This window comes from Balaenoptera acutorostrata, chromosome 9 (genome assembly GCF_949987535.1).
Source record: "Balaenoptera acutorostrata chromosome 9, mBalAcu1.1, whole genome shotgun sequence".
In the NCBI taxonomy this organism is placed as follows: Eukaryota; Metazoa; Chordata; class Mammalia; order Artiodactyla; family Balaenopteridae; genus Balaenoptera; species Balaenoptera acutorostrata.
The window spans coordinates 32,563,737-32,589,703 of NC_080072.1; the positions used below are offsets into that span (position 1 = coordinate 32,563,737).

General features: G+C 37.2%; 1 protein-coding gene across 1 annotated transcript in view; it reads left to right on the top strand.

The window, feature by feature from the left end:
* Positions 1–25,967, top strand: part of SLC5A12 (solute carrier family 5 member 12) — a 45,968-nt gene that overhangs the window by 12,011 nt on the left and 7,990 nt on the right. Inside the window, exons 5-11 of the mRNA XM_007180985.3 lie at positions 3,162–3,316; positions 3,437–3,577; positions 8,237–8,366; positions 9,769–9,857; positions 14,589–14,701; positions 19,762–19,829; positions 24,696–24,782. Of these exons, the coding sequence (XP_007181047.2) occupies positions 3,162–3,316; positions 3,437–3,577; positions 8,237–8,366; positions 9,769–9,857; positions 14,589–14,701; positions 19,762–19,829; positions 24,696–24,782 (783 nt within the window). The remainder of the gene's footprint in view (positions 1–3,161; positions 3,317–3,436; positions 3,578–8,236; positions 8,367–9,768; positions 9,858–14,588; positions 14,702–19,761; positions 19,830–24,695; positions 24,783–25,967) is intronic.

Here is a 25,967-nt window from a genome sequence, read left to right on the forward strand (position 1 = left end):
GTTGGTTTCTCCTTCCTCCCTTACAGAGAAAAATAAAGTAATTGATATATTATCATATAGCACCATCCATGTATTTTGGCCTTGTGTGAATATCACTTACTCTTTTAACATATATCATGATAACATACAATTTAAAAATGCTCTTGTCTCTCTTTTCATACTTGCAAATCCCACCATTTCTTTGCACTACAGTTTTATCTTATTTTTTTTCCATTCCATTCTCACTACCATAATTCTATTCCAGACATACTCCTCCTACCTAAATTAAAAATAATCTCCTATTCCTTACATGCCTGGCCGTATGTGACAGATTAGTGACTCTGAAGTAACTGCCCATAGGAGAATAACTAGATGCATTGCTTAGCAACAGTAATGGAAGCCAGAAACAGTGGAATAATAGCTTCAAAGCACTGAAGGAAAACAATTGTCAGCTATAATTGTGTATTCAGCAAAACTATCTTTCAGAAACTGACTGTCAAGAACTGAGAGAAATTACCTCTAACATATCTTCCCCTGAGAAAAACCTAGAGGAAATACTGTGGGAAGAAGGAAAATTATCCAGTTTTTGATGGAAGAAGTAATGATAAAAAAATAAAATAGTAAACCTTTAGTAAGTCTAGTCAAACAATTTCCGGTGCTTAATGAAAACAACAATAATTTTATAGTATGGTATAATTTATATAGTATCTAATAATATAGTTTATAATAGTATAAATATAATAATAATGATTACTATTATATGTAATTTTGCGATTAAGAAAAAGAATAACTTTCATTTGGACATCAATAGCATGTAAATCAGGAAGAGAGTAATTAGACTTAAAGAATTTTTTAATCCTTGAATTGTTGGGGATTAAGACATTTCAAAAATTTAGACTCTAAATGAAAAATTCATGGCAAAATTTCAAGGGGACTCATTTAAATAAAACAATCAGAGTAGAAAAACGGAATTAAAACAAAGCAAAGCAAAACTGCAATTGATTTAAGCAAGAGAAGAAAAAAATACAGAAAAAGTAGAACAAATAGAAACCAAAAAGATGTCAGAAACAAGTCTGGGTACTTTAATAATCACAATAAACAAAAATAAGCTAAATGTACTACCTCTTAATTGATTTCAGTGTTTCCCTCCACCCTGCATGCCTCTGTTAACTTAATCTTCTTAAAACACCCATCTCTTCACGCCACTTGACTGACCTAATTCTCTCCTTGCTTCCCATTGTTCACAGGATAAAATGTAAGCTTCTTAACCTAGTGCTGGAAATCTTTGAGTCAATCCACCCATCTAACCTCTTCTCACCACACCTCTGTTCCATCTCCTGTCTCTAGCCGGGCCACAGGCTTCAATGTCTCACCATACTGGTGGCTCATTTATCTAACACTTTTGCTCATAGAGCAGTTTCTTTACTCTGTTAATCCTGTGGATGTGTAGCCTAGCTAAGATAACCAGTGGAAGAGATAAAAAAAAAAAAAAAAAGAGAAGTGATTCCTGCCATTCAAGAGTTTGCAATCGAGGGAGGTAAACAGTAGAACCACAACAACAGACTGATTAAAATACCTAAGTGACACTCAAGGCACAGTCAGGATTGTAGATGAATGGTGTGTGGGCGGGTGTGTCTCTTGCTGTATGAAGGAGTGATAGAATCAGAGAAGTTTTCATGGTAGCTATAGTAATCTGCCTTTTGATGCACATTTGGTAGAGTGGTGATGAAGTTGTTTGTTCTCTTGCCCCAGGTCTAGCTCAAGTTCAGGTTTATGCATATAACCCATGCCAAGTAGCCTCTGAAAACTGAGGTCTTTGATATTTGGTCTTCATATCACTAAAATCTGATATTGTGATTTGGGTTTAGAAGTCTTAATGTCTTTAAAGAAAATCAAAATACCACTCTTGGAAGGTGGAAGTAAGAGATTGAATATTCCTCAAATTGGAAATTGAACAGAATACAGAAACACCATGCATGTGGAAGGGACTTTTATGTCTATTTTTAAATTGCATTTTAATTTTAACTACATGAGAAATGATGAGACAAATCCAGTGTCTTCTTTCTTCTCAAGATAAAGATGAAGACTGTCATCTTTTCACAGAAGTTCTTGACACTCTGGGGGAGTCACCGGGGATAATTCTATTTTTCAATGTTAAAAATACCACATCCTTTCATTCACATAGTGCTTATTCATTTTCAAAGTACTTTTAAAATATATCACTTCATTTAATCTTTCCTAATTTGCTCATGGCACCTTCGCCATGTTCCTAAGGGATTCTCCAGCAGCCTCTTTCTTTCCTCCTTTATTGTTGCCCACATAGTCCCAACTAGAATTGTACATTGGAATCACCTGGGGTGCTGTAAAAACACTTAGAACTGGGTCCCAGCCCAGACCTCAATTTATTCAGAATTCCCGGGGATGGTGCTCAGACATCGGTTTTTTTATTTGTTTTCAAATTCCCCAAGTGACTCTAAAAAGGATCCAGGTTTGATAACCACTGCTCTAACCTATTGCCGAATCACCATCTTCTGAGGTCTACTGTCAGATTCACCCTCCTGACACTCTGGTTTGCTCACCTCACTATTTCACCATCCTCTAGCTCTTAAAACACCTTTTTCCATGAGTGTCTGGAATCTATCATTCCTTCCTAGTTCTTTTCTTCTTTTTCAGTAGCCTACCATCTCAGTTTCCCCAAATTTATTCACTGCAATAAATTTACAAAAAAAAAAAAAATCTCAAAATGTACAAGCCAGACCCAGGTGATCATCTTCAATAAACCTGGCACATAAAAGGTGCTCAGTGATAAAGAAAGAAAGAAAGAAAGAAGGAAAGAAAGAAAGAAAGAAAGAAAGAAAGAAAGAAAGAAAGAAAGAAAGGAAAGAAGAAAGAAAGGGAGAGAGAGAGAAAGAAAGAAGGAAATAGAGAAAGAAAGAGGGAGAGAGAGAGAGAAAGAGAGGGATGGAGGGATGGAGGGAGGGAGGGAGGGAGGAAGGAAAGGAGGGAGGGAGGGAGAGAGAAAGAGAGAAAGAGAGAGAGATTGAGAAAGAGGGAGGGAGGGAGAGAAGGGGGAAGAAAGGGAGAAAAGGGAGAAAGAAAGATGCATTAGCAGAGAGGCTGTGCAGAAATGGAAGAGTTGAGGCTTCATTTTTAAGAACTCACATCCATTCTCTTCATTTCAGGGAGGATTAAAAGCGGTGGTGTGGACCGATGCATTTCAGATGGTTGTCATGACTGTGGGCTTCTTAACGGTTCTCATTCAAGGCTCAGCCAATGCTGGTGGATTACACAATGTATTAGAGCAATCAGCAAATGGATCTCGACTAAATATATTTGAGTATGTCCAATGCTACTTTTTCTTGTTTTATAAAGATTTAGCCATATGACCTCATCACCTATAATAATATTTGGGCATCAAAGGAATGTATTTGTTCACTCACTTCTCTCTGCCTCATAGCTTTGATGTAGATCCTCTCAGGAGGCACACTTTTTGGACAATCTCAGTGGGAGGAACTTTTACATGGCTTGGAATCTATGGAGTTAATCAGTCGACCATCCAGCGATGCATCTCTTGCAAAACAGAAAAACATGCCAAGCTGTGAGTTATTAATGAACATTTCAGTGTTTTTTCTCTGCCCTTTATATGCTTCAAATGTGTTTGTGTGTGTGTGTAAAAGAGAGAAAGATTCATTTAACCTTTCAACAATTTTTTGAGGCAGGCATTACTATTCCCTTCTCCACAAGGAAGTGGCAGTGCTGGGATTTGAACTTAGATCGTTCTGTCTGCCTTTGCTCACCGTCATTTGCTGCTTTCATTTACTGAGAAATGACTGGGTTAAATTAGGTGCTGTGGGAAGCAATGCAGAAAGAAGGAGCACATATTTCTTACTTACAGTTTCTGTGATGAGATGGTCCTCATCACTATTTCCATTCAGCATGTGGTCTCTTCAATTACTATTTTTATTTTGATGGATGTACTGTAAAAATTTCCAAGGAGAGGTTAAAAGAAGAAAACCCAAGGTAATGAAGCAAGTCGTAACAGGGCTTCAGCTTCTCCAACTCCTGCCGGAATAGCCAGTCGCCAGTTTTACCAGGTCTGCTTACTCTGAAGGACTCCACAGAGCCACAACTTAAGGCTTTTTAAAACCATGCAATTCATCCCACGTTCTAGAATGGAGACCAAAGGAAGTTATGCACTTTTTTTTTTTTTTTTGTAAAACTGGCAGAAATAAGCTAGAATTTCATTGAAAATGGGCATTTCATCCTCATTGCTGCTACCCAAGGTTCCAGCCTCTGCAGACTTGTCAGAATGCTGTTAACTTTTCTTGGAGTGAGAAACAGCCACTATGAATATTTCCACAACTGATCATAAAATACTTTCAAGGCATAGTTTCTTATTTAGACAGAATAAAAGATAAAATTGACTGGATATGGCTCAACATTTCGTAACTTGAATTTCAAAAGGGAATATATTACTTATATAGTTCACATACCCTCAGAAGGAAGAAGTGAAAGCATTATCTACTGTTCTATCAATTCACTGGTAACATTCATATCCTATTACAATAAATAATATTAAACTCTCTATACATGTGATCACCACTTTCTCAAATAGTTGAATTACTAAAAATATAATTTTGATCTTAAAATTCACTTAAAATTAGAATTCATTTAAAATTCTGCATTAAAATAAATTAGAGTTGACGATATCTGATAAGGGAAGAATCTTTAGGTGAAATAAATAATAATTCTATGTTAAATCAAGGGGTTTTTAAAATCTTGAGTGCTTGTGTTATACTATTTATTCTTGTGAACATGCCTAATTTCTCCCTATTATTATAATAGTACCTAAAAGTTAGGAAATGTATACCTTTGGCATTTTTTCAAGAGGCCAAGAATAGTACTTTGTGCTTATTAAATATTGTTTACTTATTGAACAAAGTAATGCTTCAAGAAGGTCATACTTGAATGTGTGAATGTGTAGGCACATAAATGGACACATATATACATAAGAATTTATGTGTGTGTGTGTGTGTGTGTGTGTGTAGGAGTGTATATATGTATATTCAGGCATGTGTACTTGTGCTTGTGTATCTTTAAATCTCGTTTAGTGGATTGGTTTAAACTAAGCAACCCATTCACAATAGTTTCTTGGAATTTGTTACACTAGTATTTGATGGGTATGAAAACTGTCAGAAAAGGAGAGATACTCACAAAGGAAGAAATATATATAATTTCCTAGGCATTTAGGACTGCCATTCCTGGTTCCATCCATCCCCATTCCCATGGAAGGACCAGAGTTATGATAGGAATTTTGTTAGAATAAGGAAAGATGAAAAAACAAAAACTGTCTTTAGAAAAGACTTCCCTGTACGAATCTTAGTTGATTTAGTTGATACAATTCAGGAGTGAGAAATCAGTCCAAATGGTCCGTATGGTTGAAGTGCACACAGCTGGAGAGGAGATTGCTATAGTGGGGATCTAGTGGGACCTCTCATTTGTCACGCAACTGGAGCCTCAAGGGCGCTTCCAGGACAACTGGGGGCCACTCAGAGCCAGCTGCCAACAGACTCTTATCTAGGAGGCTCTATAGAATGTTGATTACATGCATCACTTCTGCTCAATTATCTGAGAGCCTGATGTAATTAGGACATTCCATCAGGGTTTAGAAAAATCTCTGCATCATAGGTAGGTGAAAATACATCCATGAAGTTCATACTGAATGTGGCCATAGGTTAAAACCAGCAGTGACCCATTAGCGATGCATTTAATTGTGTGGCCAGAATGCTGATGACACTAAAGACAGCTTCATCCTAAGCCAGATCTTCTTCACACTTAGGAATAGTATCACTTCCCAAGTCATCTTAGACGTGCTCCCTGGAAGCTGTTTTGGACGCTTTTGTTTCTAGACTTCAGTTTACGCTTCAGGACTGCAGGTAGAAGATGATGCTGTGAGGGCAGGAGAAGCCGGTGCAGGTTACCAGGTCCCTTCCCAGTACCGTCTCATGTCCCAGCTGAGATGAGCACATCCACACCCAGTCACTCATGTTCCATTCTCTTTGCCTTTATTTTCTTTATATCTTTTATTGCATCTAAAATTACCTTGTTTATTTATTTCATTTTGGTGATTATTACCTGCCTCTAATCCCAGAATATCATCTTCATGAGGGTGGGCTCTGGGTTGCTCACTGCTATGTCCTCAGTACCCAGAGGAATCTGGTATATAGTGATGCTTCATAAATATTTTCTGAATGAATCGATGAAGTGGCTTAAGTTGCAAACAGGAGAATTAGCCCTGTAGAGAATTAAAGTCTATCATCTCTAAAGAAAAAAATAAGTTCAAATACAAGAGCTTTAACATTCTATTATACAATTTTGCCACTGATTTCTCATTTCCCATAGTTGACTGGTGAGTTTTTAAAATTGTTTTGAATAATAGCTATATAACCTACATATGGCTGTATAACCTCCATATATTTTTACGGAGTATAACTCATTCAATCCTCATATTAGTCCTATAATAAGAAGTAAGGCAGGTATGTTATACTCTTTTTACCAAGGATTTAACTGGCTCAGAGTCTTAGTGACTTGTCTGAAGTCACACAGTTGTTAAGGATAAAGTCTTCTGACTCCAGGTCCAAAGTTTTTTCAAAAAAGAAATGATGTAAAGAGTATAACCATACAGTAAAGAATTTCTATCTTTCATTTATTCATTTAACATTTTTAACAAAAATAAAATAATTTATGTCTGCTATGTGCCAGCACTATTGTGTGCTCTGGGGACATAGCCCTGTGTGTGTTCAAGTGGTGGAAACAGATAATAAACAAATAAATGTATTATACAATTTCAGATAAGTATAAATGCTATAAAGCTGTAAAGCCGTATAAGGAGTAGAATCTGATGAGAGAGCAGGGAGTGACCTTTCAGGTAAAGAGGCCTATCCAGGATATGGCCTGAGAAAAGTTTGAATAGAATTTGTCTAAATGGCAGAAGTAAGAGTACAGCTAATTCAGTCTGCAGATATTGACCATTTTTATGTACCAAATGTATTCCCCAAAGGCTATGTCTAAATCAACCTTTTGCAAACAAAAGCAAACAATCAACTAAAAGTCAAAGATAAATATGGTTGGAATAATCCCAAGGAAGGAATTTCAGAGATAAGACCCTTTCCTAATGTAAATAAAGTAAAATAAAAATTTCCAAATGGGTTGATTATTTAACATATTTGCTTCATAAAAGAATACTTTGATTTAAGGGTTTTCTGAAAGTCAGGTACACCTGTACAGCAGGGGTTTTAAGGGGCTTTGAAATGAATATGTGTCCTTACATTTGAATGTGAGTGCATCTGAATCCCTTCAAACAATGGCTGAATCCCAGGAAATGCCTCCTGTTGCTCTTTTGGCCCCCTGCCCCTTGAAACTCTCTCCAGAGGGAGATTGTTTGTTCTCTCACTGATCCAGTGTGAGGCCAGCCGACTTTCAAGTCTTCCCTGAGATTTAGATGTATAATATTTTGACTTTCAAAGAACGGTATGAATACAAAATAACCATAGGATACTACAAATGCACTCAAACTGAAGTTAAGCAGAATGTTATAGAATAAAAAGAATTGTTGTAGAATAAAAAGAATTGCTCCAAAGAATGTGGGGAAAATGACTTTAGGTTTTTCATACCTTCTGTTGCCTTTTAAAAGCCTGAACTTTAAACTTCATCTGATTTAATCTCCAAAGCGAATATTTCCAAAACGTGTCTACTTCTGCATTTATCTCATCATTCCTCTGGAATAAAAGATGTTAAAATGTAAGTTGGCTTTTTGACAGTTTCATGAATTGAGTGGGGGGAAATTACTTGAAGTTATATAATATGAGTGATTGATACGTGAAATTTCATCCAAGGAAATAGACCTCACACTACACGTTGCGACTTTGCAGAGAAGCTATTTCAAAAGCAAACCCATCAAAAATCTACCTTGTTCAAATTTCATAATCAGTCTAAAAATGTAACATGCTCAAACAAAAAAAACCGCAAAAGTATAAAAAGTAATGATTTTTTAAAAATTGAAATATAATCGACTTGTATTAGTTTCAGGCGTATAACATAGTGACTTGATATCAAAATATATACATTCTTGAAGGTTATAGAATTTTATTTTATAGCAAAAAAGCCCCCAAAATTTTACCTTGAGTCTTTGGTAATGCCCTCACCACACTGTAATATGACATAGAGTCTACCAGTAGATCCATGTGTTATCTTCTAGAGCCTTGTATTTCAACTTGTTGGGCCTCTGGGTCATTCTGGCATGTGCTGTCTTCTCTGGCTTAATCATGTACTCCCACTTCAAAGACTGTGATCCTTGGACTTCGGGTATCATCTCAGCACCAGACCAGGTATGTGCTCCCTTGGGGCCAGTGGGGAACAGCTGAAATGCGTGTGTTTCTGGCCATCGATGTTGAGCCTTTCTCTTTTTCCACCTGGACCTCTAGGTATTTCCCAAACCCCAAAGACTTGATTTCTTTCCTCTCCTCTTGGATGATATTATCACAGATCAGGTTCTAATACTGAGGAGTGAACATGTAAAAAGAAGGTACCTTACCTTGTCCTTGAAGGCAAGGACTGGGGCCAGGGCAGGGCTGGGGAGAGTGGGAGAGGACTTGAACCTATAGCTTTGGTTTTCAATGCCACCATTCAATTCTTTTTTCCTATCCATCACAAGGTTGATTAATGATGCTTTAATCTCAGATTGAACAAAATGACCCTTATTTCTATAATGCTTCTGCTCATGTCTTCTCATTATGGCTTAAACAATATCACCTCAATATATTACATTAAACATGCTTTTTTAAAATTAATTTTTATTGGAGTACAGTTGATTTACAATGTTGTGTTAGTTTCAGCTGTACAGCAAAGTGAATCAGTTATACATATACATATATCCACTCTTTTCTAGATTCTATTCTGATATAGGTCATTACAGAGTATTGAGTTCCCTGTGCTATACAGTAGGTTCCTATTAGTTATCTATTTTATACATAGTAGTGTGTATAGGTCAGTCCAAATCTCCCAATTTATCCCTCCTCCTCCTTTCCCCCCGGTGATCATAACTTTGTTTTCTACATCTGTGACTCTATTTCTTTTTTTTGTAAATAAGTTCATTTGTACCATTATTTTAAGATTCCACATATAAGTGGCATCATATGATATTTGTCTTTCTCTGTCTGACTTATTTTACTCAGTATGACAATCTCTTGGTCCATCCTTAAAAACTCTATTCACGGAGAATATTCTCAGGAGGAGCTATCATCTCCATCCTCTCCCCCTACATGTGCAACTGTCCCACTGTGTCCTGTGGCTGTTCCTCTACCACAAATCTGGCTCCAGAGTAGAACCATAATACCTAGACTCCCTGAAGACCTGTTTTAAGCATTTGTTTTTAGGATTTAGTTTCTAACATTAAGGGTAAACAGGCAAGAAAATAGCATACATTGCAAACGTAAAAAAGGTTAAAAGTTCCTGAATATTCTCAAGTTCATCCAACATTTTCCTTATATGACTGTCCCCTTCCTATCCCTTCCCCTCCCCTACAGCTGCACCTCAAGTCCATGGAATTGGATTGATCATAACCTCATTTGTTAGCATTTAACAACGATAGTCCAGGCAAATTCCTTTATTGTTACTTTATTTTTTTCTTTTTTTCCCCACCTCCTTTTGCTAAAAAGCTACAATACAGTCCCACATTTCAGGCACTGCTGATGAGACCACTAATCCCATCTTGTTTTGCCTGCTCTTCAGCTGATGCCGTACTTCGTCATGGAGTTATTTGCCACAATGCCAGGACTTCCAGGACTTTTTGTGGCTTGTGCCTTCAGTGGAACTCTGAGGTTAGTGTATTGACTACACTTGGCAATAATGTTCTGATAATGACGATGGTGAGGATGGTGATAGCAAGGCAACAAGGATGACAGGATAATGGTGGTAGTCATTATCAGTATTACTGAGTATTCACTGTGTGTCAGCTGCCCTGCTGAATGCCTTATATGTATTTGCTCATTAGTTGTCACACATTATATGAGGCCAAAACTACTCATTATCATCAGCTTACAAATAAGGAAACTAAGATTTAGCAAGGTAGATAACTTACCCATGGTGAGACAGTAAACTCCAGAGGTGGTATGTAAACCTAGGTCTGCCCTTGCACTAGATCTCTCTGTTTATTTTCTCAACCTTGTCTGATGCCAACTGCCCCCATGATTTCGCATCACCTGCGCACAAGGCAGCTCTCTCTGCTGGCATTTCTCATTCAGCTGCAATACATTCTTACAGATCTATCCTTTGCAATCCATTCTCTCTATCTTCAATAGCACACTCAGGCAGCTAAGAACATCCATATCCAAAATGTAGACATTATTCTAAATACAAAACTTTTCACACATTTATTCTAACAAATATTTTAGAAGGTTTATATTATGCCAGGCACAGCTGGTGACAGTGGGGATACTTCAGGGAACAAGACTAACATAAGTATTGCCCTGATACAGAGTTTGCATTCTCGTAGACATGGAAGACAGACAATATATAACTAAACAACAAGAAAAAAGACAAGATATTGTTTGATAATGACAAATAGTATAAAGGAAATGACAGAGTGATAGCCTAGAGAGAGGTTAGGTTTGGGGGCTTTGTTTTTGATAGGGTCTTTAGTGAACTCCTATTTAAGTATATGACATTTGTGTTGAGATCTAAAGTGTGTGGAGAAGCCAGCTCTGTGAAGATCACAGGCAGGAACTATTACAGGCAGGGGGGAGGGCAAATACCAAAGCCCCAAGGAGATAATCTGTATGGAATAGTTCAGGATGCAAGAGAAGAGTTGAAGCATAAGGAACAGGGAGGAGAGCAGATGGGGAGAAGCCTAAAGAGTCAAGCAGGCATCGGATCAGGAAGAACCTTTATGAAAGAGTAAAGAGCTTGCATTTCATATTAAATAGGAAGGTTTGAAGCAAGGAGGTTTGACGATGTCATACAACTGAAGACTCAGTCTTCTTTATGGAGGGAAGTGGCTATCATAAAAGCAAGAGTGGTGAAAGTAGGTGACTATACAGGAGGCTTTTGCCTTAATCCAGGTTAAACATGATAGTGACTTGGAGAATGGGGGCAAGAGTGTTGAGAGCAATGGACTAAAACACTAAGACAGTATCACATTTTTAGATTCCACATGGAAGTGATATCATATGGTATTTGTCTTTCTCTGTCTGACTTACTTCACTTAGTATGATACATATTGCCTTGATCAGAAGTGGGGTTGGCTACCTTTCCGTACTTTCACTGGCCGTTTGTAGTTCTTTTTCTGTAAAATGCCAATTCATATTCCCTGCTATTTTTTTCTTTTGAGTTTTCTTCCTTATATATATAAGGAAATAGCTTATTGACATATGTTTCATTTTTCTCATCTGTCGTATGTATATTTGCTTTTTTAATAGTATTTTTGAGTATGTTGAGCTTCTATTTCATATTAATCAATTCTTTTACATTATGGTTTCTGGGTTTATATCATTCTTATGAAGGCTTCTCCATTCCATGTTTATAAATAATCATCCAGACATCATTCTACTATATGGCCTTATTAAATGTTAAAATTACTAAATCATCTAGACTATACATGGGGTATAAAAAATGAAGTGGAGTTCCTGACTTATTTTCCTTCTAAGTTAGTAGACAGTTGTCCCATTATTTTTTAGTAAAAAGCCACATTTTCACCACTGACTTGAAATGCTACTTTTATCACGTCCTACATTCTTTTATATATTTGGAACATTTCCTGGATTTTCTTTTATATTCCTTTGATCTATTTGTGTACAGTTATGACAATACTAATAATTTTAATGACTAAGCTTTAAAGTTTGATTTAAAATATGTTAGGTTAGTATTTATTCATTACATTTCTTTTACAGAATTTCCCTTGATATCAGATTTTTCCTAATTATTTTCAGTTAATTCTATAGAACTTGGGTGTACTCAAATCATAATACCTGCAAATACTTTTGAGTTCTCTTCTTTTCTAATAGTTACACTTCTATGTTCACTCTTATGTAATTATGCTTTGAGAACCATGATAAAAAATTGAGGGATTACAGAAATCCTTGTTTTGTTATGCACTTTATCTTTTTATTTTATTTTTTAATAACTTTATTTATTTATTTATTTTTGGCTGTGTTGGGTCTTCGTTGCTGCGTGTGGGATTTCTCTAGTTGCAGCGAGTGGGGGCTACTCTTCCTTGCGGTGCGCGGGCTTCTCACTGCAGTGGCTTCTCTTGTTGTGGGGCACGGGCTCTAGGCTCACGGGCTTCAGTAATTGTGACAGGTGGGCTCAGTAGTTGTGGCTCGCAGGCTGTAGAGCACAGGCTCAGTAGTTGTGGCGCACAGGTTTCGTTGCTCCGCAGCATGTGGGATCTTCCTGGACCAGGGCTCGAACCCATGTCCCCTGCATTGGCAGGCAGGATTCTTAACCACTGCACCACCAGGGAAGTCCCTGTTATGCACTTCAAAGGGAATTGTTCTTGGATTTTACCATTAAATACTATTTCAGGTTTTGGTTTAAACTATATTATTTATTTACATTTTAAAATATTTATATAAAGCTAATAAAATCATAAAAAAGAACAAAAATGCATATATTTATTCTACTTTAAGAAATATTTTTATCAGGGAGAAATACTGAATTTTGGTAAACTATTGGCATTTTTGAAATGAGTATTTTTTTCTTTTTTAGCTTTTGGCATATTAATATTAATATATTGACATTTCCAAAATAGCGAAATCTCTTAATTCATATAATGACTTTAAATTGCTTATGGTATAATTTTAGTTTAGTGTTCTGCTGAATTATTTTTACTAATACTCTTTGTAGGATTTTGCATCAGTAATATAAAATCATATTGTTCTGTGGTGTTGGTATTAGTATCTCAAGAAAACTAAGGACAGAAACGATGAACACCAGAGGATCAAACACAAGTAGGGTGACACGCTAGCTTTCATTTTGTCCCTCCATAAAGAGCTTTATTTTTCTTAAAGCTGACTCCAGAATGGAGAAATATAGCTGTCAACAGATTAATTCCCCCATAAGAGAATGGTTGATTCTTTTGATCTCAAGTTCAAAAATTCCAAGAAAGAGACACACTGGACAGTACATATTATAGAGAGATTAAGGAGGGTGTTGGGTTAGGGAAAGGGAAAGACAAGAGTGGGGGTGGAGTTAAGAGATGGTGGTTGAGCGATAGGAAAAAAAAAAACGATTTTCACCATCTTATAACAGTTTTAGAATCTGAGAAATTGACATATGGATAATACATCTGACCTCAAAAGCAACCCAGCAAAGGTTCTACAAATCTGCTCCCTCTGGGCCAAAATCAGCTTTTTGTTCCCTCCCTCCCAGTGGATTCAAGGGTTAACCCTAATGTTCGAAACTTTCAAATGATGGATTTTGAGCCATATATGTTGGGAGCATGGAAGTTTATTTTACTTGATCATCTCCTTTCCTTATTTGACTTGCATGGATCTACATATAGAAGAGGAGTCGTATAGGGAACATCTATTCTACTAGCTAAAATATTCCTGGTCTAGATGAGGAATTTAATAAGCTTTCATGCTATTCTGCAAAGAAAACTCCAACTTCTTGGGTTTTCTGTCCACTAAGCGAGTTTTAGGGCTATAAGACTGAACTCTGATTGGAAAGTCAGAGAGAGAATATCAGAGCTTTTATGTGCTTTTGGTCTTTGCCTGCTTCCTAGTCTTATCTTTGCCCCTTTCTCCCTTATTAATTGCATGCTGGTCACACTGGTGCTTCTTGTTGTTGAACGAAATAAGTTTTCCACCTGTAGGCATTTACTTGTAATTTTCCCTTTGTTCTAAAACATCTTTTTCTGAATTTGCATGGATCCTTTCAGTGCCTATCTTAACCATCACTTCCTTAGGGAAGAATATCCTAACTTCATATCAGTTTAGGCCTCTGAAAGACATGATTTCATAGCTCTTTGTTATTTTTCTTCATAACAATTGTAGTCAATTGTATAATTGGTTGTTAAATGTCTATGTCGCCAAGTAGAGTGTAAGCTCTACATCTTTCTGGTTCACCATTGTATGCCTAGTACTCAGAATGAACAGATGTATAAATGGTATGAATGAATGAGTGAATGAATGGCATATTGTACTGATTCCTGGATTAGGATAGTCAGTACTTTCTGCCTCAAGTTTAACCTTCAAACACACACACACACACACACACACACACACACACACACACACACACACACACAAATCTCTCTTCTACTGCATGCTAACTCGTTTAATGTCTCGTTAGGGGAATCAGTGAGAGTTCCAGCATGGAAGCCTAGCTTCTTCACTGGAGTTAGAGGAAGACATCAAAGAGCATTAAGCACAGAAGCAGCTTTGAAGAGTGAGTAGACAGGTCATGTAGTTCCCCTGAAGTTCCAGAATAAGGACATATGTCTGTCTCTGTTTTTTTCTAGAGGCCTGCCTTGTCTAATTGCCCTGGACACCAGGGCAGGCCGGTCAGCTTTTTTTACCTTGGACTATGTTCTCACTTTTCTCTCCCTGTAGCACCGTGGCTGCCAGCATCAATGCCTTAGCGACAGTGACATTTGAGGATTTTGTCAAGAGCTGTTTTCCCCATCTCTCCGACAAGCTGAGCACCTGGATCAGTAAAGGCTTATGTAGGTACAGCTGGTGGATCTCCTATTCCATATCATGAAATGAATGTGTGGTACGTGTCAAATCCTGCACACGCTATTCAGGGCACTCTGACAGGCACAAGTGCATGTGGAGATACGTGAGGAATCTCACATGCCAATTCTTACACTTCTGGAGATACCAGGAGGGTACTAGGAAAGAATGACCAGTTAGCTTAGTTTTTACCACCCTTACATTCGACATTCTTCTGTGTTCATCCTACACCCTAGATTCAACACATCAACACCTCTTGATTATGCCATGTATTGATCCTATTAAGTCTCTCCACAGAGGAAGATGTTCTGCTCACTATCGCCAGTCAGCTTGTCTAATAAAGCCAAATTCTTTTCTAAAGAGTCCTTTATTACCAAACATTCTTCATTGGTTTTTAATAGTTTTAGTAGTAATAATATGCAATATAAAATTATTTTATCTATAAGGATATGTTTAATATTGTATACTTATTTTCATTAAATTAAATTATTTATCAATTGCAGAACTAATACCATCTTGTTTTATATTATAGCTTTGCAGTGTTTTATTTAAAATATCTGGTAGAGTACGTTAACGTATATATATGGAATCTAAAAAAAAAAAAAAAAATGGTTATGAAGAACCTGGGGGCAGGACAGGAATAATGACGCAGATGTAGATAATGGACTTGAGGACACGGGGAGGGGGAAGGGTAAGCTGGGACGAAGTGAGAGAGTGGCACTGACATATATACACAACCAAATGTAAAATAGCTAGTGGGAAGCAGTCACATAGCACAGGGAGATCAGCTCAGTGCTCTGTGACCACCTAGAGGGGTGGGATAGGGAGGGTGGGAGGGAGATGCAAGAGGGAGGGGATATGGGGATATATGTATATGTATAGCTGATTCACTTTGCTAAACAGCAGAAACTAACACACCACTGTAAAGCAATTATACTCCAATAAAGATGTTAAAAAAAAATAAAATAAAATAAAATAAAATAAAATAAAATAAAATATCTGGTAGAGCAGCTCTTGTCACTTTTAGGTAGAAATTTTAAATGTTGTGACTGTTTTTTTTCTTTTTTTGCAAAAACAAATTTTGGGCTGTTCGTGTTTATTTATTCTTTCAGATTAAGTTTAAAATAATTCACTGCATGTTATCTAGTTGCACCCCCCCCCCCCCCCATCTCAACGGAATTGCATTAAACTGAAAAACGTATTTGGAAATAATGAACATCTTTATAAGCTTTCCATCTAGCAATAGCATTTTCCATTTAACATCATATTTTCTCTCTTAGATATTAATTATCCTCATGTCCTCACCCTTCTGCTTCTCCCCCTCTTCCCTTTTCCTTTCCTCCTTCTTCTACTTCTTTCATTGATATTATGAATGGAATGTTTTCCCCATAATATCTTTTAAACTGTTTACTATCAACGTGGAAATGCTATAGCTTTTTGTTTTTGTTTGTTTGTTTTGTAAAGCACATATCTGGCCATTGGCACAACTCTTGTTGATTCTCAAAATTTTAATTGATTTTCTAATAAGTGTGGTTATTGCCTACAAATATTGATAGTTTTATCATATCCTTATTCTTAAATGCTCCCCTAATTTGGGGTTTGTGTTCTCCATAGTCCTCATTATTTCTCTTATTTTCATAACTTTGTCCTTTTCCTCTGCATGCTTGAAGGGCTCAGGTTTTTTCTCAATGTTACTTTAAGTTCTCCACAAAGTAAATTTCTTAATAATAATGATTTGAATTCTGCTCTTGTGTTTTGTTCCTCACATTTTACTATAAAAATTCAATCATACAGAAAAGTGTAAAGACATTTACCATGATCTCCTGTATATATACCACCAAGATTCTCCATTAATGTTTTATTAAACTTGCTTTTTCACGTATCCATCTAGCTCTCTATCCATCCATTAATGCATCATATATTTGATACACTTAAAAATAAATTGCAGACATCAGTACACTTTCCTCTAATTATTTTAGCATATTATTAACTAGAATTCAATAATTGGTTAAAGTTTTTTAAACGTTAAATCTACCCACAATGAATTGGACAAAAGTTAAGTATACATTTGCTGAGTTTTGAAAAATGTGTACACCTGTGTAACTCAATCACTAAAGATATAAACCATTACATCACCCTGGAAAGTTCTCTCTTGGTTATTCTGGTCAATTCCTACTCCCACTTCCCTCTAGGGGCAGCCACTATTCTGACATTTTTCAGCATAGATTAGTTTTACCTCTTCTAGAATTTCATATAAATTGAATCACACAGTACCACTCTTTTTTGTAAGGACTCTTTTCACTCAGCATAATATTGTTGAGATACAGCCATGGTTATTTTTTGTATCAGTAGTTTATCCCTTTTTATGGCTGAGTAGTATGACATTGTATGGATTTACCTTTTTTTTTTTAACTTCTACTTCTATTGATGGACCTAGGTTGTTTCAGTTTGAAGTTTTTATGAATAAAGCTGCTGTGAATATTCTTGCACAGGTCTTTTTTGTGAACATGTTTCACTTCTCTTTGGTAAATACCTAGGTGAGGAAGTGCTTGGCCAACTATTATAATTTTTAATTTCCTTATAGTTCTTCCTTATCACACTTGCATTCATCTTCATCTAAACTTATGGGTGTTGCACCCTACCTTGTTGTGTTTTCATATCATTTGCTTTCTCTTGAACTGCACTTGTTGCATCATTGAATCTATGTGTTTTGCATCATATTGAAATTGCCAGTTTCTAAATACTTTTTTTTCTGGTTCTTAAGTATTTCCAGAAAACATATTCTGTATTTGAGTTTTCAGGTTAATTATTCATTTCCTTGTTTAGTAACATTTTGGCATGGATCCCATATTTCTTTTCTTCTTTTTACTTATACTTGAACAAGGAGAGATTGGTGCTGACCGAATGTTTGTTAACTGGGTAGTTGAATTGCCTTAATTTTTCCACTATCTTGCATAATCAGTTACAGCTAAGAGCAGGTGGATTGGCATCATTCCTGGTGCAATTCCCAATTTCTAGCAGATATTCATGAATATGCTGGGTAGAAGTTTCTCTTACGCCCATGGTTTATTGTCTGATCCTCTGAGCTGATGTAGCACTTGGAAAATCCATAGTATTTGCTGCAGCTGTGGTGCTTTCTCTACCCCCGCCACCACATTTACTGCTTTGTCTGTGGATCCGTACACTCCAGGTCTCCACGGAACCCCACCAATTTCCCCTAAACTCCCTGCCTTGAAGGTTGCTATTGATTGCAATCTGGTGGAAGTGTAAAGATATGGGGGAGAGGGGGACTGAATCAGTTCTCTAGTCAGCACAAAAGAGTAGAATCCTTGGATTCAGGGGTGGTTGCCTAGAATCCCATCTGAAACAGAAAACTGTTGGTCCAGCAAGAGGGTAATTGGTAGTAGAGAAAAGACACTTTTGTTATTTTCTTCAGGCAGGTGGAGTTCTGCTTATTCATGAAGTGAAACAGAATGAGGGCAAACATTGTTTCTAATCTATCATCTTTAAATATAATGGGAACAATTTTAGAATTCTGAAAGGTGTTTATTGATCAAAATTGGATTTTAGTGTTGTGTAGTTTCCTTATTTTTCTGTGTTTTATTGAGAAGTTGGAAAATATAGCATTAAAATTTGCTATCCTGATTTCATCTTAAAAGTGAATTCCTGATAATAAATTTTATAGATATCATGTACTAAATCTGAAATGATGATGATGATGATAATAATAATGATAATAATAATAATGGCAAGCACATAGTACTTGCTATGCAACAGGCACTGTTGGATAAATTAATTTATTTATGTGTAGTCCCTAGAATGTGAGATCTCTGGGGCAGTGGCATTTATAACACTGGCATTTAGTAAAGTGCTTGACATATGGTCAGTACTCAATAAAATTGCATTAATGGTGACATTGGGAACTGAGCCAAATATTTAGCTGAGAGAGAATTTCATACAGAATGAGAAAAATCATCTTCTCTATTTCTGTCCCTGTGTGTCTATCTAAATCTATCTCCAGCACCTTGTCTCTCACCATCTCTCATTTATTCTATGGGTTGTAATGGGAATTGAATGACTTTTAAGATAGTTTTTAAACAAAGATGTATAAGAACAATTATTTTTAAAAAGATAGTTTGAAAGAAGACATCACCTTTAAAAGATTACTAAGATGGATATGTTGATTCATCCAGCGAGATCCTATGATGCTGGAGGCACCCTGTGCAAGATGCTGCAGAGCGCGGTACCCTGATGGCCCTTATGGTGCTCCAACATAGCCATGTAAACAAAGAAATCATTATGCAGTATACTGAGGGCCATAATGAAGGTATGAATAAAGCATGAAAAGATCAGGAACATTTTCCAGATTTGCAAAATCTGTGAGGTAAACTGTATAGATATTTAGCCATTTTTATTATGAAAAACTATCCATATCCCAGAGAGGTTAGTAACCTCTTCAGCTGATTATTGGTGAGTGGTCGAAATGGATTAAATTCTCACGAATTTAATCTGGATTAGCCTGGTAGACCAGTGACCTTTCTGCATTTTCATGTTGCTTCCACAGGACAGCTTTCTTCTTCTTCTTCTTCTTCTTTTTTTTTAAGATTTTTTTGGATGTGGACCATTTTTAAAGTCTTTCTTGAATTTGTTACAACATTGCTTCTGTTTTATATTTTGGTTTTTTGGCCACGAGGCATGTGGGATCTTACCTCCCTGACCAGGGATCGAACCTGCACACCCCCTGCATTGGAAGGCGAAGTCTCAACCACTGGACCGCCAGAGAAATCACCAAGACAGCATTCTTCTTAAATCCTGAAGAGAAGACTCTTCAAGGCTGGATTCCAGCTCATTCTGCCTGACCTAGGAAAGCATGTCTTTGGGAGAAAGTCTCTTAAATGCCCCTCTTGGGGCTTGTGATGGCTAAGCGGGGTGGACAGTCCTTCGTGAGACCCCTTCTGATAGGGCTTACATGACAGACGGCCCTGGGCAGGAACTCAGTGGATCCCTCAAAGCCAGCTTGGATGATAGTCATGAAGTTTCTTTCCTCCAGGTCTCTTGTTTGGCGTGTTATGTACCTCCATGGCTGTGGCTGCATCCCTCCTGGGGAGCGTTGTACAGGTAATGAAAGAGGAAAAAGACACATTTGATTTTGTAGCAACTTTTTACCCACCTTCTTTTCTAATACTTTGCCTATTCCTCCAAATCCCAAATGCTCATACTCTCCGATACCAGGTCCAAATTACACATACATGTAAAATTTCAACCAAAATTTCTTTCAAGAGGGGAAACTTTTAAAAACTAGTAATGAGACTCAGTGACAAGGTACACTGTAATAAAATTAGAAACCCTTTTGAAATCCAGATCTGAGAATGTATGATCCTGAAATAAAAGTAGGAATGATAATCTTAGCAGGAAAAACAATAATTACAATTGACATTTATGGAATGCTTATGTTCAAGCTACCACCCCAAATGTATTATCTCATCTAATCCTCGTCACTTCTCTACGAGGTAGTATGATTAATGTACTAATTTTACAAATGAAGAAACTAAGAAGTAGAGAGGTGAAGAATTGCCCTAAATTCACATAATGAAAGAGTGGTGGAGCTGGGAAATGAGCCCACTTCTACCTGCTATCCAGGCTGACCTGTCTCCCATACGTCCAACTCCCAGTTCCACAAAATGTCAGCACTAGAAAGAGCCTCAAGGATAATCTGTTTCAACATTCATTTTGTAGATGGTTACAGAAAAGAGTGAAAGTATCCTGCTCAACTTCTCACATCTGGTTAGTGACTAAACCAGGTTTACGACCAAAGTCTCTGGAGCCACCCCTCTTCCCTTCCCCAATTCCCCAACTCACAAAGGAACATTAGATAAACCAATCTTCAGATTCTATTTCAACCCTCTCAGTCCCATTGTGTCACTGTATAATTTGAACATCCTGTATACTTTCTTGGCATGGATTAGGTTTTCAATAAATGCTGCTTAAATGAAGACATGAGCAAGAGTGAGTGAATAGTCATCACTGACTTTTATAGAATGTGTTTTAGTTCCCAGAGCAGTGTGTCTTGCTAGATCCTTCCCATGACTACTTACATAGGTTCCATTATTTCCTTTTTCAAGTTCAAGGAACCAAGTCTAGGGGAGTTGAGTGACATGATAATTCACTTACTATATAAGAGAAATTGTGGGGCTGGAAACTTGATGTCCTCTCTGCTAAGTATGAACTTTTTAAAATGACAGATGTTTGGTGATTTCTTTACAATTTTTGAAGCACTTTGATATCTACCCATCCACACAGCAGAACTGGTGGGTTGATGAGGTTTGTCTTTAGTGACCTCTGCAGCATTTTTTTAGGTTTATTTTCTCCCATTTCCAAGTTGCCTCTAATGCTTTGTGCCCCTTTCTTTTCTCCCCTTTATCTAATTATTATTTACTCTTAAGAAAGTATCACCATGTTCAATTTAGTGAGGATTTGAATCACTAAATTGTTTCCTTCCAGAGTTATTTGCATATTAAGCTTGTTTGCCATTGAGGTATGAAGGCTCTGGAATAGATAAGGACTCCTGCAAGACTGGTGTAACACATAAAACTTATAATGAAGAGGGAGTTGTGAGTGATGCTCTCGTTGACTTGTCCTTATACAGATAAGTATGCTAGGCTCGCTTTCTTCGTTGGTTAAAATGTGTTCACATAGTTTAGGGGACAATGAAAACACTGATGTGTTGTTTCCTAGGAGAGATATTTGTGTCTAAAATGGCCCCCTCATTTCTCTGAACAGATCTGGCTTGACAGATGTGTTCGGAGAAATTTAATTTTCCAAACAGCTTTGCTAGATCTAATGTAATGGAATAATGTATTCAGGGAATATGGAAGACTGAAACCAAACATCCCATAGGTATACAGCATAGAGCCAGATTTAATTTCATGTTCACAAAACCGACACACACTCATGGCGTGTGTTTGTTGGTGGTGCTGGGGGTGGGCAGACGTCCGCTCCTTAAACAAAGGCCCTTTCAGTGTTTTAGTTTAGGATTTTCAAAGTGTGTTCCAGAGACCCTCACCCTGCGAAATGCTCCAAGAGTGAAAATTTCCAAAGTCAAAGACTTTTGGGAAATGTTGCACAATGCGTTCCCCTTTCAGAAATCCACAGCACACAGTAGCATATCGAAGACTCTGGGAAGACCTAGCAAGAAAGCTGTTTCCCTTTAAATATGTGACCACAGAACCAAATGCGGGGAGAAGAGATAGGAGGGGCAGGTAACAGCAGCAAAGATCTGTTAACTAGTGATTTGTGGAGCTCCCTCTGCGAAAGGCGATCCTGTCCATTATGCTGCTATCCTACTGACCCTCAGCTAGTTCTACCAAGGCTTGTGATGAGCTCCAGGAGTATTCTTTTCTCAATTTAAGAAAGTGCTTTCTTTTTTTTTTTTCTTTTATTTGGGGGGAGTGGTATTCCTTCCTTCCATCCTTCCCTCCCTCCCTCCTTCCTTTTTTTTCTTTCCTTCCTTCCTTCCTTCCTTTCTTTCTTTCTTTCTCTCTCTCTTTCTTTTTCTTTCTTTCTTTCTTTCTTTCTTCCTTCCTTCCTTCCTTTCCTTCCTTCCTTCCTGCCTTCCTTCCTTCCTTCCTTCCATCCTTCCTTCCTTCCTTCTTCCTTCCTTCTTTTTAAGTATAAAAAAAGTACTTTCTAGCTCTCAAAACAGTCCAGCCATCAAATGGCCCACCTCAGGAATCAGAGAGCTCACTAACAGGGTAGGTAAGAGAATCATAGTAAGATTATAATAGTAGATAACATTTGGGGGGCAATTATCGTGTGCTCCAGAGTGCCCAGGCACTATTCAGAGACTTCTTTTGGATTCCACATTGAATACTCTCACACACGCACACAAAAACAACCCAGGAAGCAGATATTTTGATCCCCACTTGACATCTGAGAAAGCTAAGACACAGCAAGGCAACCTCAGTCCTAGAACACACTTTCTGAGCCATTGTCCTTTCCTTGCAGGAGGGGCTTAGGTGAGATTTGGCCACTGAGGTGGAGGTTGTCAGATGCGCTCTGTCTTCCTCCAATTAAACACGATTAATGACAACAAAAAAAGAAAGATAAGAAACTGAGGTTAGTTTTGTACATTACAGAAATACATATTTTTCAAATCCAGAAATTCTTTGATTTATTTCTCTTTCTAGCATGTGAAGACTTTTTCCCCCCTGGGGCATATTGGCTAAGGACTTTGTAAGAGATTGTTCATTTTCTCTCCCACAGGAGAAAATAAACATTTTTCCTAACTTATTGATTCTCCCATATAATAGCTAGTAAATTAACTTCCAAATTCAGCAACCACAGCAACTATGAATTAATACTATCAATCAGCAGAGAAAATGTCAAGAATATTAAGTACTGACATTAGGGAAAAGTGTCTACTTTAATCTTATTTGCCTCCATCTTGTCAAAGATCAATCTGTATCATTGACTCCTCTAAAAATTATCCTGGAAAAACAATCATAACAGTGCATTGTAGCTCATTTTTCTGGATAAATGAATTTATATTGCAGCTGGAGTGGACTTGAAGGCCCCTTGGTCCTATTTCTATTTTTTTATAGAGAAAGAAGACTCTCTGAAGTAAAATGAATCTGAGTTAATAACTGAAGGTTCACCAAATTATGTGTTATGTGTGCCAGAGCCAAAATTTGAATCTCAGTATTCTCTTAGTGATGGACTCTTTCAAGAACTTTTTCCCCTTAAACAGAAAAAGGAGACCATGATGGTGGTCTGTGCTCTTGACTTTATTTATTTATTTATTTATTTATTTATTTTAGGTGGGACTGCTCTTAGGAGAGAAAATGTGGGTTTTAGAGCCAGACAAACTTGGCTTAAAACTCTTAAATCTCATCTCTGCCACTTTCTAACTGAAAGTATACTTTTAATATGTTTTCTCTCAGTCCAAATTTCTCATCTATAAAATCCAGTTAGTGTTACCAACTAAGCAGGGTAATTGTGGGGATGAAATGAGGTCATTTATTTCGAGTGCCAGGGTATTTCATCTTTATTATCTGACACATAGAACACGTAGGGGTGCCTGACAAATAGGAAATATGTATAAAATCTTTAGAGCATCCTTATCACAGCCTCTTTATCTAAGAGCCCAGCAGTTGTATTGATAGAACTAGACAGGGCTGCATTGCAGAGTAGCTTTGTGTGTGTGTGTGTGTGTGTGTGTGCACATATGTGTGTACATGCTCCCTTGCAGGCATGTCAGTGCCTTTGTATGTTCAAGACTTTTGCAAGGCCATGGCCCAAGGCTATAGGTTGATAGAAAACTAGCTTAATTAAAGCCCCTAACCAGTTCACCGGGTTCAATAACTTAGAGGTTAAGAGATATGGAAATGCATTTGCCAAACTCTCTCTATATCCAAAGGAGATAGAGCCATAAAAATGGGATATAGGGTATGGAATGTCCAATGGCCTCTCCATCATGTCCCAACTTAATGCTTCAACATCCTTGAGGTATTCTGGTGGGATAGCAGGAGTGGGGTAACAGACAATTATTATTATTAAAATTATAGAATTATTCAAACTAAATTAGAACAGCTGGATCAACTACCTGAGATATTCCACATAAGTTATAGATGTATTTATTAGGTACATTATTTAAAAAGCTTTTGATAAGATAGAAAATATAAACAAATCAATAAGTTCCAGCTTGAGGGAAAACTTATTCTACCAAATCCAAATTGCCTGTGTGTGTTTACACACACGCGCACACCCTCACACACGTATGCTTGTAGGCGTTTTTGGTGTTTTACATACACAGTGCTTATTAATGAGCCCAGAATGGAGAAATGATTTCCAGAAAGCACATGATTAATGAGTGGCACAGTCAGGACTAGGACTGTATTTCATCTCAGGTCCAAGAAAGGGGGTGGTCCTAGGTGGGCCACAGATTCAGGGGAGTGTAGTGTTGATCTGATCTGCTTTGATCCACAGGCTGCCCTCAGCATCCACGGCATGTGTGGGGGACCGATGCTGGGCTTGTTCTCTCTGGGAATCCTGTTCCCTTTTGTGAACTGGAAGGTAAGTCTCCCACACCCCTCTTCACACTTCCCAGCTGAGACTGGGCCCCAGACATTTTCTCCCTCCTCTCAGTCCTCCTTGGAAAGGCTATTAGTCTTTGCCAGAAAAAAAATGGAGGCTTCTTTCCACAGCAGAACTAAGTAGAACCCCAGCCTTCCAATCTCTGACTTCAGTGAAGCTGTATTAGGAGCAGAAAGCCAAGAAAGTAGTGGTCATGAAATACCATATGTCATGGCATCAAACCTGATTCTTTAGGGTTTAAATTGTCTTCTCTAAATTAAGAGCCCACAAAATGAAATTTAAAATAGATATTGAGATCAGACATAGTTTAGTTAAAACATGATTTTGAAAACTTTAAAAATATAAATTTTCTTTTCTATATTTAGTTACCAAAAATTATAAGTAATTTAATTAATTAACTAATTTAGAAGGGCAGGGGAGACCAGCCTGGTATATTCTGACAGCTGAATCTTCTTGGTGTTGTTGGCTGACAAGCTAGTGGTTTGCCTTTAAGTAAACGTTGGTTGGATGACTGTGTAGTAAACATAAATCAAAAGGAACACTTATTTGGAAAAATAGTACTATAGTAATATTTTTAAATATTTAAAATATAATTTTTTCAACCTAGCAAAATTGCCATTTGTCATTTATTGCCATTCATCCACTTACATGCAAATCTTTTTAGAAAGTCTTTAAACTCTAGGAAACCTGACTGTATGCATATTTTTATTTAGTTAGTTAGTTTTTCATATTTTTAAATATACTATAGGAGTCTTGATAAAGCCCGAGCCACATGGTATACCTAATTAGGTCTCTATGGCTACCTGACCCTTATTGACCTCTATTCTAGATAAGTCTTGTGTAGATAGGTAAAGAGAGTGGATAGATGTGAAACATTTGGGAATTTGCAGTGCTTCCTTGCAGTCTTATTAGGAGACACTTTGTTTTAATCAACTTTTCTGAGATTGAGGTTGACAGGGATAGTTTTATTCTTGTGGAGATAATATGAGGGAAGGTAATTTCCTAGCTACAAAAAAAACCCTAATAACTAGCAACATAACATCTTAGTGCATTCTAAACATTAATTTATCTATGTTAGCGAGTTATGGTCCTTCTATTTAATCCAGGAAACCACCTTGTTCTAGATAGAGGAAAGTAAATAATACCAATTGGGGTCACCTCTCC